The sequence below is a fragment of the Hyperolius riggenbachi genome, chromosome 7 (assembly GCF_040937935.1).
Source record: "Hyperolius riggenbachi isolate aHypRig1 chromosome 7, aHypRig1.pri, whole genome shotgun sequence".
Taxonomy (NCBI): Eukaryota; Metazoa; Chordata; class Amphibia; order Anura; family Hyperoliidae; genus Hyperolius; species Hyperolius riggenbachi.
Genome location: NC_090652.1, coordinates 74993354 through 75010091, shown reverse-complemented (window position 1 = coordinate 75010091; position 16738 = coordinate 74993354). Strand labels below are relative to the sequence as shown.

The window sequence follows — 16738 nt, the reverse complement described above, 5'->3', positions numbered from 1 at the left end:
CTGGCTCCTGCAAATTCCTACACTGGCTCCTCCCACCATCCTTTCTCTGCTACTCCTCTCTACAAATCCCTACACTGGCTCCTCCCACCATCCTTTCTCTGCTACTCCACTCTGCAAATCTCAACACTAGCCTGGAGGCTAGCAACACATCTGTACATAATCGACCACACACTGTTGTCTGTGGGATCGAGTCCTGATCCCTCCCAGGAGTTCAGTCATGGACTGTGCAGAGTCCTTTTCCGCTCTGTACTAACCCTTCATTAATGAGCAGCCACATCCCTATTTCCCCTTCTTATGGGATTCTATATCAATTACTTAGGTACCATAGTCTTTCCTCCCTCCTTTAAAGCAGGGCTGTGGAGTCGGAGTCATGGAGTCGGAGTCGTGGAGTCAGGCAATTTTGGGTTCCTGGAGTCGGAGTCGGCAAAAAATGCACCGACTCCGACTCCTAATGAATTTGTAACTGTAATTAAAATAGAAAATATGATAAAATGTTCTATTTCTCAGATAATAGTCATTAAAAATAATGTATATATACAGTAATAGCTGTGCTTAGTCCACAAAAATGAAATAAACCAATCAAAATTAGTTACTTGTGCTGCTTCAATAAAGCAGTCCCCGTATTTTTAAGGTCAGATATACATATCTGATTGTGACTGTATATATGATGTGTACACAGGAATCTCTTATACATACTAAATAACATCTATGCTGTAAGAATAAAGGCTGATGTGTAGCTGTGTCACTAATAGAGATGGTCAATGAGATGGAAATAATTCTGCATTGATTCTGATTTATGCAAATGTATGCACTCCCTATGCTGATGAAATCAAATAATTTGATATGTTGTTAAAATTTGGTTTGGTGACTACAAATTAAAGGGTACCTGAGACGGATGAAAAGTAAAGTTTTATACATACCTGGGGCTTCCTCCAGCCCCCTTCAGGCCAATCAGTTCCTTGCCGTCCTCCTCCACCACCTGGATCTTCTGCTATGAGTCCTGGTAATTCAGCCAGTCAGCGCTGTCCGGCCGCATGCAGATCCCACAGCCAGGAACATTCTGCACCTGTGCAATAGTGCTGCACAGGTGTAGTATGCTCCTGGCGGCGAAGTGTGTGCATGCGCACTACGCCCGACTGGCTCAAGTACCTGGACTCATAGCAGAAGATCCAGGTGGTGGAGGAGGACAACGAGGGACTGATTATCCTGAAGGCGGCTGGAGGAAGCCCCAGGTAAGTATAAAACTTTAATTTCATCTGTCTCAGGTTTACTTTGTTACACAGTAGTACTATACTCTACATATGCACTCCCCACAGAGCTGCAGGGAATCCACTGAGAATGTTGTGCACATTGAACACAGAGGTGTTGTCTGTCACCCATAAACCTGGTTCAGATTGTGCATGAAGAATGTGTAATAGAGGAAGAATCACCTCGTTCCCCTGCAGAGTACCTGCACCTCATTCTTACATGGACCCACAGTTATATTGCCTAGGGCCTGATAGATGTTCTTTGTTCCGGTTTGTACCTTTTACAAGTACTCTTACCAAGGACTAGTTTTAGTCTAAAGGGAATAAATATAGTAGTCTACATATCCTTCTCACTTCAGTTGTCTTGTAAAATTCCTAAGCGTTGGCAGTTAAGAGACGAATTTCATGTTACATACTTTTAATCAACAAAATTGTAATATGCAAATTAGAGGAGTCGGAGTCGAGGAGTCGGAGTCGGTGGAATCCTAAACTGAGGAGTCGGAGTCGGTGGATTTTTGACCGACTCCACAGCCCTGCTTTAAAGTGGGATTAGATAATAGTAGAAATGTATACATACCTATGGCTTCCTCCAGCCCCATTCGGTCTGATCGCTTCCTTGCCGTCCTCCTCTGTAAGGGCTCCCGTAAGTTTGGCCAGGCGGGGCTTATTGCACATGCGCAGAACGCTCCCAGTCACTAGAGTATGATGGGGAGCCCGAGCAGCCACGCTTCGCATGCTCTGGCTGGCCCCCACTGGCCGAACTGCCCTTACGGAGGATACAGAAGGTGGAGGTTGGCGGCGAGGGAGCGATCAGGCTGGAGGAGGCTGGAGGAAGCCCCTGGTATGTATACATTTTTTCTATCATCTAATCTCAGTTACTCTTTAAACTGTCCAGTATACTGAGTATATTACATCGCCTCCCTATTGTGGGATATGTATCATAATAATAGATATTACCGGTATTTGGCAATGATTTAACCTTTTGTTTTTGCTTTTATTCAGATTGGTGTTATACAGAGTCATCATGTGGTAAGTGTGAGCTCTCTGATCCCCTTTATAGCACATATCTTATGAAAGGTATAGGGAAATGCAGATCTGGAACATACAATGGACTGTGTCATTGAGTAAAGACAATGAAACATTAAAAACTTAAAATGGGATATCTAAAATGGTCATTTTTAGGAGTAGGAGGATAGATACAATAGTTTATCTTATCAATTTATTTTCACCTTTAAATTCCTTTAAACTGGTCATAGTCAATCCATTATAGTAAGTATTATTGAGCTTAAAGGAATACTTAAGTCAAAATTAAAAAAAAGATTTTTACTCACCTGGGGCATCCCTCAGCCCCCTGAAGCTGTATGGTGCCCTCGCAGCCTCGCTCCGATCCTACTGTCCCCGCCGGCGGCTACTTCTGGGTTCGGCGACAGCCGCCGACAGGCTGGGAACGCGAGTGATTCTCCGCGTCCCCAGCCGCTATATCACCCTCTATGCTGCTATAGCGTATAACAGAAGGGCCCCATAGGGCCCTCCCTCAACCGCAGTATTAGCTCTTTATTGGTCCTGTGCTTGTAATGATCACTTCTATAGATGCTTTGAATCATAATAATCATTAACAAGCTGTTCCCCGTCCCCTTCTTGCACCTCTGACACTGTGGTTGTTCTGGGGCCCATAGCTCCTTAGCTACGCCACTGGGAGCATTCCTTAAAAAAATGTACGTATATCAATGGGTACTTGTGTTCATGTTCCTCAAACCTGGGGATACTAGGCCAGGGCAGTCATTAGTAAAGGGGTGCATACAATAAAAAGGTTGAGAAACACTGCCACAGAGGGACCAGAGTGGAAGTGACACAGGCCACATAGTAGAGAAGTGGATCCAATTTCCCTGCCCACCAGTCTCCCTCCCGGTCACACAGACGTCTCAGGGCAACAGCAGCGATGGCTCCATTAGCTGTAGGGCCGGAGCTACCATAGGAAAAAATGGGCAATTGCCCCAGAGCCTGTAGGGGCCCCCAAGGTGTCCCTCCCCATCTTAACTGTTGCTCCCCAGGGACTCTGCAGAGTATTTGGCAGAGTAGTGTCTCATCTGTGCTGGCGGGCACTACACTGACATAGGCACTGCAGAGGTCCTAGAGAGCACAGTTAAGTTGGGAGGTGATTGGGGAGGGTCAGCAGCCAGCTCAAAGGCCCAGGAAGGAAATTTGGCTGCAACAAAGGGCCCCTAATGACACTTTTTGGTAGGGGGTGTCTGTTGGGGGGCCCACAGCCTAGGGCCCAATTGTTACTTGAACCGGCCCTGATTAGCTGACTCAAGATCTTGACGTATTTTTAATCTAGATCCTGAAAATGTGCGTGTGTGTATATATGTGTGCATGTATAAATATATATATATATATACACATATATACAATGAGGTGCTGATATGTGCCTGGCTTAAACCAGAGTAATGAGATAACGCATTTGTTTAAAGGGACCCTGATCAGTAAAAATAAACAAAATCGGGACTTACCTGGGGCTTCCTCCAGCCTACCGTAGGCCGCAAGGTCCCCTGGCGTCCTCCTGGCTCCTCTCCTGGTCCTGCTGCAGAAATGACGACCGGCGACACCCGGGCCAAGTGTCGTCATCACGCCGGCTGCAACACGTCATCAAGCCGGGCGGCGTGACAGTTCTGTGCATGCACAGTTTAGAGTTAGAAGTGTCGGCCCGACACTCGGCCCGGCTGTCGCCGGTTGTCAATTCTGCAGCGGGACCGTGAGAGGAGCCAGGAGGAAGCCCCGATTTCGTTTATTTTTACTGCTCAGGGTCCCTATAACATATTCCCCCCCTGAGACTGATGCAGTTGGTACAGCGTAGTTGCAGATTTTCTAGACCGTTTAACCCTTTCTGGACCAGCATCCTCTGCCCCCTTAAGGACCAGAGGGTGCTGGTCCAGCAAACCGCCGCTTCCCGACGAATCGCCGCAAGTTACCGTCGCTCCCGCCGGACACGCCGCTCTGTCCCCGCCGCTCTGTCCCCGCCGCAGGCTGCTCTCTCTGCCGTCTCTATGACGGCAGAGCGCTGTGCGCCGGTCAGGAGCCGCTTTCATTGGCTCCTGACCCTGTCACTCCATGTAAGCCAATGAGAACGGCTTACATGAATGACAGGGCCAGGAGCCAATGAAAAACGGCTCCTGCCCGGCTCACAGTGCTCTGCCGTCATAGAGGCGGCAGGGCATCACATTGCGGCGGGGACAGAGCGGACCAAGCGACGCGGACGGGCTGGGGCGCGCGGTCAATGGGACGTAGAGTTTACGTCCGGTCAGGACCGCAGCGCCCCCTGCCCGACGTAGATTCGTACTCGCTCGGTCCGAAAGTAGTTAAGCAAACTTGAAGCGAAAATAAATTTATGAGATAACGAATTGTATGTGTAGTAGAGCTAAGAAATAGAACATTAGTATTTATTTATTTATTTTAAGTTATTTATATAGCGCCGACATATTACGTAGCGCTGTACAGAGTATATTTTCTTGTCACTGTCCCTCAGAGGAGCTCACAATCTAGTCTCTATTGTCTCATATTGTTTTCCAGTACAGGAAGAGTTAAAAAACAAACTTGTTATCTATGCTAAAGAACTTCTCTGAGCTCTTCCACCCAACTTAGTGGAACACAGTCCTGTTTTCTGAAGCACTTAAACAGTCAAGAAACAGTGAGAGACAACTTGAGATAAGGTGTTACTGCAGGGAAACTCATTATTTCTGCTGTGTTGTATAGCTTAAAAAGCAGAGTGTGGTTTTAAATCTGCAACTGTGACAGTATGATGCAATGTTAAAAAAAAAAGAAGCTACGGTATATAACTGAAAATAAAAAAATGAGACTCTTTTCTTTGCTATTAATGTTCTATCCATTATCCACACTACACATACAATTTATTATCTCATAAGTGTTGTTTCATTTCAGGTTTGCTAGTCCTTTGGTTGGGCCCCACCCCAGCTCTCAGGAGCTTGTTTGACACCAGAAATGTCCTGAAAACATTACCCCTTCAGGTGTTTACAATGTATATAGAGTACGATGATCCTGTGGATGCTTATAGTTGCATTCAGTCTGCTGTGTTCTTTTCATGCATCTATTCTGCAGGTCCAAGCACATGGCAATCACTGGGCTTCTGTAACGGAACTCAGCAATCACCAATCAACATCCCAGAAAGCTCTGCCCTCTACAATGGCAGCCTGGGGGTTTTCACGTTCAACAACTACAGCGATCCCAGCAAACTTCTCACCATCACTAACACTGGCCACACAGGTAACAACCCAATACTGAGGTGAGGTGTACATAAATGTTACCAAGTGCCAGGAACACCATTCACAAACAGCAAGAGGACTCCTGCCACACTGGACCTCTGACTACCATGTGTATGCATTGGCAGCCTGGCAGGGGATTGTGAGCAGCGCCGCAGTGGGCAGGTGGAAGCTCTGCTAGGAGGTGGGTGTGTGCTCTGCCAGTCAGAGGCTGTATACAGTGGCAAATAAAGAGTGTATGAAGTGGTGACGATATGATGGCAAGTGGTTGGTGTACACTGTGGCAGCTGTATGCAGTGGTAAATAAGTGGTACATGCTGTGGTAGGTGGAAGGTACATAAAGTGACTGGCAAAGGGTGTGAGCAGTGCTAGGTTGATGAAATCCTGTCTAGGGTCAGTACCTATTCAGCAAGGAGTTCAAGACGAGACTCCCTAACACTGCAGGGTGGCCTCTTGTGTCCCAGTGGCTGCAGCTCTTGAGCGCTTTGAGTCGAACAGGAGAGAAGTACTATACAAATGTTCACACTCTCACACACATTTATGCTGTGGCAGCCAGTGGTGTAGCTACAGAGTCAGAACCATGGGTCCAAGTGCCCCTAACCAGCACTGTATGTATAATAATCGCATGATACAGAACACCAAAACTGGCTTTCCAAAGGCAGCCATTGTGTGAGAGAGGAGTATGCAGAGGAAAAGCATTGTGTGCTGCGGCAGGTAGATGGTTATACAGTGGCAGGTGGAGGGCTATGCAGTGGCAGGTGGCTATGCAGTGGCAGGTGGAGGGCTATGCTGTGGCAGGTGGAGGGCTATGCTGTGGCAGGTGGAGGGCTATGCTGTGGCAGGTGGAGGGCTATGCTGTGGCAGGTGGAGGTCTATGCTGTGGCAGGTGGAGGGCTATGCTGTGGCAGGTGGAGGTCTATGCAGTGGCAGGTGGAGGGCTATGCAGTGGCAGGTGGAGGGCTATGCTGTGGCAGGTGGAAGGCTATGCTGTGGCAGGTGGAAGGCTATGCTGTGGCAGGTGGAAGGCTATGCATTGGCAAGTGGCTATACTGTGGCGGGTGGAGGCTTATGCTGTTGCAGGTGGAGGGCTTTGCAGTGCCAGGTGGAGTCAGCTTATGCAGTGGCTGGGGGTTGCAGTGTACTGTGGCTCGTTATGTTGAAAGGCTGTCTCTGTTGGCACATCATGGCTGTCACTACATATAAAATAAACTGTCCTTTGTCTTTGTAGTGGAAGTTGCCATAGACAGTGGAGTCTCAATGTCTGGTGGAGGTCTTCCTGCTGGATACTCCGCCATCGCTTTTCACTTTCATTGGGGAAATGGAACATCAGGCTCAGAACACCAGCTGAGTGGAAAGCAGTATCCTATTGAGGTAATTGGTAGAGTGTGGTCACATGACATGGAGACTCAGTTACACCAGCCTAGTGCAGATTGTTAAGACAATTTCATTGATTTAGTAAGCTGGAGAAGAATGGAGAATGTAAGTTATGTAACAAGCCTGGCCTGAACTTTTTTAAATTGTCAGTCCATCGCATGACTCATATCACATCATAGCAAGAATTACTGAAAGGTAAGTGAAACAGCAGGGCTGGTTCTAGTTACAATGGGACCCCGGGATAAAATTATCCTGAACCCCCCGCCCCCTCATTAGGGCATTGCATTGGTGTCAATGGGCTCTCCATTACACATGGATGATCTCAGATCACTGGCCACCAAAGAGAGAGAGAGAGAGACAGAGAAGGCACACAGTACCCGCGAGGCACACTTCACATGCGGGAAGTAACTAATGACGTCACTTAGGCATACGAAGTGTTCTATGTCTGCGGTCACTGTGCACTCTCTCTCTCTCTTCGGTCCCCACTGATCTGAGGTCTGAGTGACAGGGAGACACTGGGGTAGACATGGCGGCGCAGCATGGGGGCAGGCATGGCGCCCATGCAAAGAGCCACACCACTGGACCCTTTGCTTCTGACGAATTACATCCCCCAGGGGACATGAGCAGCTGCCAGGCTCACCCAGGTCTCCTCCCAACTTTGCGTTCCCTATGCCCCCTGCAGAGTTTTGGCAGCATATCTACTCACCTGTCCCAGATGGCACGCTCCTCCATTAGTCCATGCGTTCACAGCTTCCCCCATGGCTTCTCATTAGGTGGACAGATAACATAATGACCTTTGAGTAACCTCATAAAATGGAATGATCTGTTTCCACCAGATGCACGTTGTTCACACCAAGGGAGGAGTGAGTCTCACGGATGCTAAAAAAGACCCCACTGGGATTGCTGTACTGGGATTCTTTATTGATGTAAGTACAACACAGTTTAGAATAATGTTTTATGTTCATTCTATTTCTATAAAGTACTGACTTTTCATCCCTCATCAATATGATAATTAAAGGGACCCTAAACAGAAAGAAAAAGGTCATACTGAAGTAAACTTACCTGGGGCTTCCTCCAGCCCCCCATAGTCCATGAGGTTCCATTCTTCCGCTGGCGACTTCGCTAGCTTGCGATTTGGCCCGGGAGTCGTGCATGCCTTGCCTGTCCGTGCCACTGTCTTGCTTGCATGCCCGGTGCCATGAGCATTCTGCGCATGCGTGGCTCATTCTTTTTAGAACTGCGCAAAACGCTCACGGTGCTGGCGCACAAGGGAGAGAGAGATGGTCTCGTGGACAGTTGTGCCCAGCTCCCGGCTAATGGAAGCCACCAGCGGAAGGACGGAGGGAGCCCAGAGGACGCCAAGGGATCGTATGGCCTACGGGGGGCTGAAGGAGTAGTGATCCGTGATTATCATACAAGGAAAAGTGATCATTGAGGGACCCTGAACAGAAAGAAATATGCCATACTGATCTTGCCTGAGGCAGGTAAGTTCAGGCCAGCTTCACACTGTATATTGGCGTCAGCACGCACCGACAAAAACAAGCCTTCTGGGAATACTGCGTTGCTATGCCGTATTCCCTTCTGGCATCTCGCCAAACAGGAAGTGACACGCACTTGCAGTCACTTCCTGTTTCGGGTATACGGAAGTGCACGGAAGCCTATTTTAAAAATACGTTTCCACGCATGTGCGTCACAACATCGCCGTCAACATTTTTAAAATCCCTGTGTTACATGACTTACAGTCCACTGCACGACAATGCAGATATGCGCGCTAACGTCATTTTGGAAGTGCATTAGATTGAGCACTTCCGGTGCACCACACTACATTATGAAAGCTCCCATAGACTTTCAGATTTAGAGGACAGTGATGGGAAAATAAAGTGCTAAAAAATGGGTTGTACTATTTTTGTAGTGCTTTCTATCCTCATTCATTCTGATAGAGAATATGGCCACCTATCACTGCTGGCTAATGTAGTGGGCTGCCCATCTATATACCTAATGGGCAGTTGCGATGCATGGCATAGATGCAGCTGCAAAGCAAGAGCTGCCGCCACCAGCAGAAGCCGGCACTAGAGGCGCAGTGAAGGAGAGGAGAGGTCTGTGATCCCCGCTGGAGCTCTGCTGATTGGGTGAGACACATTAGGTTAGCAGGAGACACAACTCGGGGGGGGCAATACAGGGAGTCAGTCCCCGACATTGTGGTGGGTCATCGGCTCATCTTGGCAGGCTTTCGGCATTGTATTCGGCATATAAGACGCAGGGACTTTTTCTTCCCATCTTTTGGGGAGACAAGGTGCGTCTTATATGCCGAAAAATACGGCGTGTATGATTTGTATCCCTCTGTGTCCATTCAGTTTAGCTCTGTGGGTAGTTGCCACATAGTGGTGCCGATGCAACCGCATCTCACCTGTATCTGCCTCCCAAATCAAGCTACCTTCCTTGCCTCTCCAGCCAAAGCAGGGCAGTCACTGCAGTGCTGGTCTCTGTAGCCACAATATGCAAATTCTTAGACTTATCTGAATTATTGGCTACATAAAAAGTATGTATTCAAGTGATTATAAGCTCCTTTCTCTCCACAGGTTATGGATTCGGCCAATGCATCCCAGCTGGGGGGCCTCTCTGGCCTTCTGGGACAAGTGTCCATTCCTGGTAAGTGTCTCTTCTCCTCTTATTTTGATCTAAAGTCTGGTACACACTTTTCAATTATGATTGGCCAATCACCAATTTTACCACCTCTGTATGGTATGAGGGTCAACAGATATTGAATACTTTGAGCAGACTGTGCAGGTAAACCCTCATATCACATGGAGATGGTAAAATGTGTCAGTGATTGGCCAATCATAATTGAAAGTGTGTACCAGGCTTTACTGGTAAAATTGTTGGAATGCCTTTAAAATGAGCTGGAAATGGTCAAGTAGATGTAGAACGGCTGGGCTGATTCTTCTTACTTTATTATAGTTGGCTATGCTTATTTGTAGAAGTGACCTCTTAGTAAGTGCCAGCTGGAAAGGGGTGACTCACAGAAGCAACTTTTATGGAAAGTCCGGAGACAATGAGAATGGAGGGGGGGTTGAAACTGACAGATAAATGTAGCATGTCGATTGTAGAGTCCAGAGGGGCTAAAAGTCTCTGAAATAAAACTCACAACTGGCCATTTACTAAACAAGAAATGTAGATAAGATTTTCTGTCTGTGCTTTACAGAGATTGGAGAACAGAGAAGAGCTGATGTGATCCTGCCAATCTGGACTGGATTTATTGATCTCCTATCAGGACCCGTAAAAGACATTTTCTGATAAGTCCAGTCCAGGTTTGCTGGATCCCAGCATAGACTATTCTCCAACTTTAGTAAATTATAGCCATTGTGTCCATTTCCAGCATCCAGGCCAAATACATCAATAAACTGCATATCATTTAGAGACACTTGTGGACATTCCTATCAAAATGTTATGTTTTTGTGTTACATGGTCACTTGGTCCCTCACATCATGGCAATCTAAACTGATTGGGAGGTCAGAAGCAGGTGTGAATAACAATATGCTGAGAATATTATGTATTTGAGGCTTTTACTATGCTGCTGCTCTATTTGGTCTTAAAGGACAACCGAGATGACGTGACATGATGTGATAGACATGTGTATGTACCGTGCCAAGCACACAAATAACTAGGCTGTGTTCCTTTTTTTCTTTTTCTACCTGAAAGAGTAAGGGTGGGTTCACATAAAGGCGAATCCGCCTGTACGCTGGCGTTCCGCTTCGTTAGCAGAGCGGGAAAGCAAGGACCCGACATGTCGGGAACGTCCACTCCGATGAGCGGAACGCAGGGAACGGAGCGTAGCGAATCGTAGCAATGTGAACTTTCCCATAGGGAAAGCATTGCTGCGGCTGCTGCGTTCCGCTCATCGGAGCGGAACATAGGCTGAAAACAGCCTAATGTGAATGTAGCCTTAAACATCAGGTATGCAAGTGACAGTTTCTGTAAGGGTCGGACTTGGTTAGACTATATGGTGGCGCCTTATGCGGAATTTGTTCCGCATCGGTACCAGTAGAATGGATAGTCCCTTTCCGCCCATTGAGATGCATGATGGCGGCTCCCATCTCCAAGGCAACCAACCTGCGCTTCAAGGGAGATGACTGGATCACCGGAAGGCTTAGACTGTATGCCACATTTCTCCACTTTAGTGGTACGCAGCGTGAACAAGCGTCGCATAGACGCGAAACGGCCGTCGCTCCACCACCTAGTGCCTGATACCCACCTCCACACAGCTCAACCTGCTTCTTGCCGAGGACACATAAGCAATGCTTGGCACAATACCCACGCCATGGTGATTGACTGCTGTCATCTTATGGATGTCTGTACATGAATTTTGATGAACCACTTTGCAAGTAAAAATTGGAGATGGAAGGTGCACGTTGTTTTGCTGTTTCTTGTTTGAACAACACCATTTGTTTTCTGCATATGTGCATACGGAGCACACGCCTCTGTGGTGTTCATGATCTATACGTACTGTGAGGTTTGCAGGAGAGCGGCAGTCAGATTACCTGTGTTTATCCTTGGCTCACTAGTCACTTTATGTGGGAAGTGCCACACTATACCCACTGTTTCTGTTGTGGGGTTAGACTATATATAACCCTCACTGATAAGTAATTATGGCCATAAAATACTTTCCTCTCAGTAAATGGCTTCCTGGAGCAGCAAAGAAATAAAAAGGATCAATAATTCAAAGATTTGAGCTCTGTCATACTTCAATAAAGGTGTAATTGAGCAGAGACAATGAAACAGTAAAAACTTAAAAACTAGATTAAAATATACAATAATATAAAAATATAAAATAAAACTGTGGGATATCTAAAAAAGTTATTTTTAGGAGAAGGATAGATACAGATACATTTGTTTTTCTCATCAGTTTATTTTCACCTCGGATGTCCTTTAAGTGTTTTCTGGATGGAATATCTTTTGAGAGGCGCCCTTGGTATTTGCTTAGAAGCTGGTATGTTGGAGTTGGACATGCTCATTAATGCTTGTTTGATGTTCCAGGAACGACACTGACTCTAAATTCAACTTTCTCTCTTGATGGTTTGTTGGCCAATGTCAATCGGACAATGTATTATCGATATTCTGGTTCACTCACTACTCCAACATGTGATCAAGTTGTAGTGTGGACAGTCTTCAAACAGCCAATATATGTTCCCAGCGGAGTGGTAAGTGTTTGTGATATTGTCCTGTCAGGGCCCAAAAAGAGGCTCGAGTGGCACCAGCCTTTGGGCACACAGCTTTGAGGAGGGGGGCCTGAATTCTATCCTCCCTCCCTTGCCTTGCCCCACCCCCCTCCTGTGCTCCCACCATATGCAAAGTTACAGCATGCATTGGACAGGGTTTACAATAGAGATTCATCTCCTCCAGGCTCCATCCGCTGTCTTCTGCAGCATTTCCCACTCTCTCTGCTTCCTGAGCTGACAATCAGGAAGTATAGAGTGGATGGTGCAGCAGTAGACAGACTCTAGAGCTCTAGCGGCTGGAACCTGGAGGAGGTGAGTCTCTATCTTATCATGCCCACTGCGTGCAACTCTGCATATGGGGGTAGCACAGGAGGGGGCCCACAAGACCACCACCTGGAATATTCTGAGAAGACCACTAGACCATGGAATACTCTGGGGGGTGGGAGGACTACTAGATTACCAGGGAACACCGTGAGGGAGGAGAGGACTACTAGTCTAACAGGGTATACTTTGTGTGTGTGGTGGTGGTGGCAGAGATGAATTAAGATGTAATGGGGCCCTAGGCAAGTCAGTAGATCTGGGGCCCCTTTGTAGTCCTTTTGGTAAGCAGAAAAGGAGAGAGGTCAGAGAAGGTGGCAGGTGGGCCCCTTGATACCCACTATGCCCCAAGCACCTGCCTAGGATTGCCTGGTGGTTGATCCTGCTCTGGTGGGGGGGGGAGATCTTTGGAATCTCTGCCTCTGGTGATGGAGAACCTTGTCACAGCCCTGTTTCCTGTGATCTTCCAATCATCTTTTGCACAATTTCTCTTCCGTGACTTACCCCCTTTTATGTTTGGGAATATGATAGCCATTTTAGTACAGGAGACAATAAATCATTGAGTATCCCTCTGTTGTAACACACCAAGCCTCAAATCAACTACTAATACAGTAGGATATTTCCATTTTAGGAAATGCCTACTCTGTACTTTATCCTACAACATGATCCAGTCATTATTGAATCTCATCTCTGTCCTTCTATTGGCACCAGAGTCGCTGACCAATTGTTTCTTTCTACTGGCTCAGCGTCAACCAGTCTCTGCCCTCTTCTTTCACTGGCTCCAGAGCCATTGACCAATCTCTGCTCTTCTTCTGCTAGCTCCTGAGCCACTAACCTGTGTCTGCTTCTTTTTAAGGTCCAATACTCACTGAGCAATCTCTGCTCTTTTCTACCACATGATCCACAGTGTCCATTCTCTGCTCTTTCCTTCTATGGGCTCCAGAGTTACTGTTCAATCTCTTCTCTGACCTTCCACAATTCAGTGCAGAGTCACTGACCAGTCTCTACTGTCACCTTCTGAAGGTTCCGCAGTCATTGGCCAATCTCTACTCTCTCCTCCCACACTACACAGCTACTTACTAAACTTTATTAGGAAGAACACATTTCACACCCATTCTTCCAGGTTTCAATATATCTCTCTCCTGCTTAGAATTGCAGAAAATATTAGAGGGATGTGATTTTGTATAATGGGTGTATTTATCTACAGAGGCATGACAGATACTGTAGATGTGGACTCTGCAGTGCTCCCAGTAAGGTCCTTCTCAAGTTGGAGTCTAGTCTAGGTTGTTCTCTATTTCAGAGTCTAGTCTTCTGGTTTCCCACGACCTTGTCTATTGTCCTGCTTAACCTTCCTTACCAAACATGCAGTCCTGAATTATCATATTCTGCATATAACTCATAAATGCTAAAAGTCTATATAACAGAAGCTTGTGATAAGTAGACATTTGTATCCAGTGGCATAACTACAAATCACGGGGCCACCCAGCCAAACTTTGATGGGGCCCCCTTTAATGTTAACAACCCTTTCCTTGGTGACCCTCACAGCCTGGGGCCCACCTTACTAGGATCATAAAACAAGTGTGATCATCAGGATCTTCACACCCATAACATGTGTAGCTACAAATACACCTGATCTGGAGTATTGGGGTGGGTTAGTAGTTGGTGGCCCCCTTAACACCTCTGGTCCCCCTACAGTCACAGGGTCAGCTCCCCTGTAGTTACGCCCCTGTTTGTGTCCCAATAAGCACAAGTGTTTGAAAATAACAGGAAAATAATAACCACATCCCTTGGCACCAGTTTTTCCTTTATCTAAGTCCCAGCAGGATGACCATAGCTACGCTTGTTTTGGAGAACACCAGGACATGCTGCAGCAATGGCTTTGGTAATGTTCTAGGATGTTGGTCCAATATCATTGTTGCTAAATACTCTACTTTTTTTCCAGGTACAAAATTTCACAAGTGCCTTGAAGCATAATGCCTCAGGCAACATGGAGACAATGGTGAATAATTTCCGCCCTCTTCAGTCTCTCAATGGTCGACAAGTCCAGGTTTCTTTTACAACTTTCAGTAGCACAGTGACCTCTAATGTCACAGCAAAAACCACAGTGGCCTCTAATGTCACAGCAACAACCAGTTCCAGCAGCTGCACCCAGTATAGTGTCATTATTTATGTGTCCTTGTCACTTCAGTTCTTGTCTCAGTGGACATCCATTCACGTCTTCAACAGAAATCTTGTCTGATGATGTCTAGGTGGATATCCGACCACATCTTCTACAGAGACCTTGTAATGATGCTTTCTATGTGGACGTCTGACCACATTGTTTTCTGAAATACTGTCTGACGCTATGTAGGTGGACATTTGACCCCAACATCTACTGGAATCATGTCTGATGCTGTCTACCATGGACATTTGACCACATCATCAACTGAAATCTTGTCTGGTGCTGTCTAGGTGGATATTTGACCACATTGTCTACTGAAATTTTGTCTGATGCTGTGTAAGTGTAGATGTGACCACATCTTTTAATGAAATCTTGTTTGATCCTGTCTAATGCTGGGAACACACGATACTTTTTTTGCGTTCGATCCTCCGCTCGGTCGTTTTTTCCGCTCGATTCCCCATTTGGTTCTCTTATCTTCCGCTCTTTTTTCATATATTTTTTTCATTCACTTCTATGAGGAATCGAGCGGTAAAACGATTGAGAGGAATATCGGACATGACGGACTTTATCAATCGAATGCATCTATCTAATGAAAAAACGTAATGCGTGTTCCCAGCATAACTGAACATCCATCCAACCAACCATGTTATCTACTGAATTCTTGTCTATTGCGTAGGAGGATGTCTGACCACTGAGATCTTGTCTGCTTCAGTTTAATTGGACATCTGACCACATTGTTTCAGAGATTTTATCTGATACAGTCCAGGACTAGGTGACATATGACTGTATTGTCTTCTGACATCTTGTCTGATGCTGTCGCTGGCCCTAAACTATTCAATTATCACTCAGTTTTTTGCTTCGATATTATGATCTAAATTTTGATCAATATAACTAAAAAAACAACATTGCAGATCTATCTTTTGAATGATTTTAGCCCTTAATATCGATCATAATATTGATCGTGTGATCAATCGTAATATCGATCAAAAACAGAATTGAGTGATAATTGATTAGTGTATGGACAAAGTAAAGGGAACCTGAGATGAGGCGATTTAAAAAAAAAAAAATTATACATACCCGTGGCTTCCTCCAGGCTGATCGCTCCCTCACCGTCTTCCTGCACCACATGGTTCCTCCACAATTCAGCCTGGAAAGTCTTCGGTCTGGGGCGAACTGCACATGGGTGAACTGGCTGCACCCCCATAGCGCTCCCATGGCCAGGCGCAGAGTGTGATGGGGTAGCGCGCATGGCTGGACTGTGCCGACTGACCTCAACTGAAGGACTTTACGGGACAAATTGCAGAGGATCCAGGCGGCATAGGAGGACTGTGAGGGAGCGATCAGCCTGGAGGGGTATAATAATAATAATAATTTTTTACCAGACTGCTAAAACTGAAATTACTTCATTAATGGGTCATACCACTTTACGAATTAAAAAAAAAAAAAAAAATTAAAAAAAGAAAGTCAACATGGATGATATAAATATGGCTATACATATAAGTTACCAATATATAATAAAAAAAAAAAAAATGCTAATACAGTGCCAAGCGTCTGTGTGTATATCAGGGCTGTGGAGTCGGACCAAAAATCTCGACTCGACTCCGACTCCTCTAATTTGCATATTACAATTTTGTTGATTAACAGTATGTAACGTGAAATTCGTCTCTTAACTGCCAACGCTTAGGAATTTTACAAGACAACTGAAGTGAGAAGGATATGTAGACTACTATAATTATTCCGTTTAGACTAAAACTAGTCCTTGGTAAGAGTACTTGTAAAAGGTACAGACCGGAACAAAGAACATCTATCAGGCCCTAGGCAATGTAACTGTGGGTACATGTAAGAATGATGTGCAGGTACTCTGCAGGGGAATGAGGAGATTCTTCCTCTATTACACATTCTTCATGCACAATCTGAACCAGGTTTATGGGTGACAGACAACACCTCTGTTCAATGTGCACAACATTCTCAGTGGATTCCCTGCAGCTCTGTGGGGAGTGCATATGTAGAGTATAGTACTACTGTGTTACAAAGTAAACCTGAGACAGATGAAATTAAAGTTTTATACATACCTGGGGCTTCCTCCAGCCCCCTTCAGGCTAATCAGTCCCTCGCTGTCCTCCTCCGCCACCTGGATCTTCTGCTATG

At 46.0% G+C, this 16738-nt stretch overlaps 1 protein-coding gene across 1 annotated transcript in view; it reads left to right on the top strand.

The window, feature by feature from the left end:
• LOC137526073 (carbonic anhydrase 4-like) overlaps positions 1–14668 on the top strand; it is a 49241-nt gene extending 34573 nt beyond the window's left edge. The window contains exons 2-8 of the mRNA XM_068247287.1: positions 2250–2276; positions 5361–5525; positions 6750–6892; positions 7732–7854; positions 9475–9544; positions 11930–12093; positions 14372–14668. Coding sequence (XP_068103388.1) covers positions 2250–2276; positions 5361–5525; positions 6750–6892; positions 7732–7854; positions 9475–9544; positions 11930–12093; positions 14372–14668 — 989 coding nt within the window. The remainder of the gene's footprint in view (positions 1–2249; positions 2277–5360; positions 5526–6749; positions 6893–7731; positions 7855–9474; positions 9545–11929; positions 12094–14371) is intronic.
• The last annotated feature ends 2070 nt before the right edge of the window (positions 14669–16738 follow it).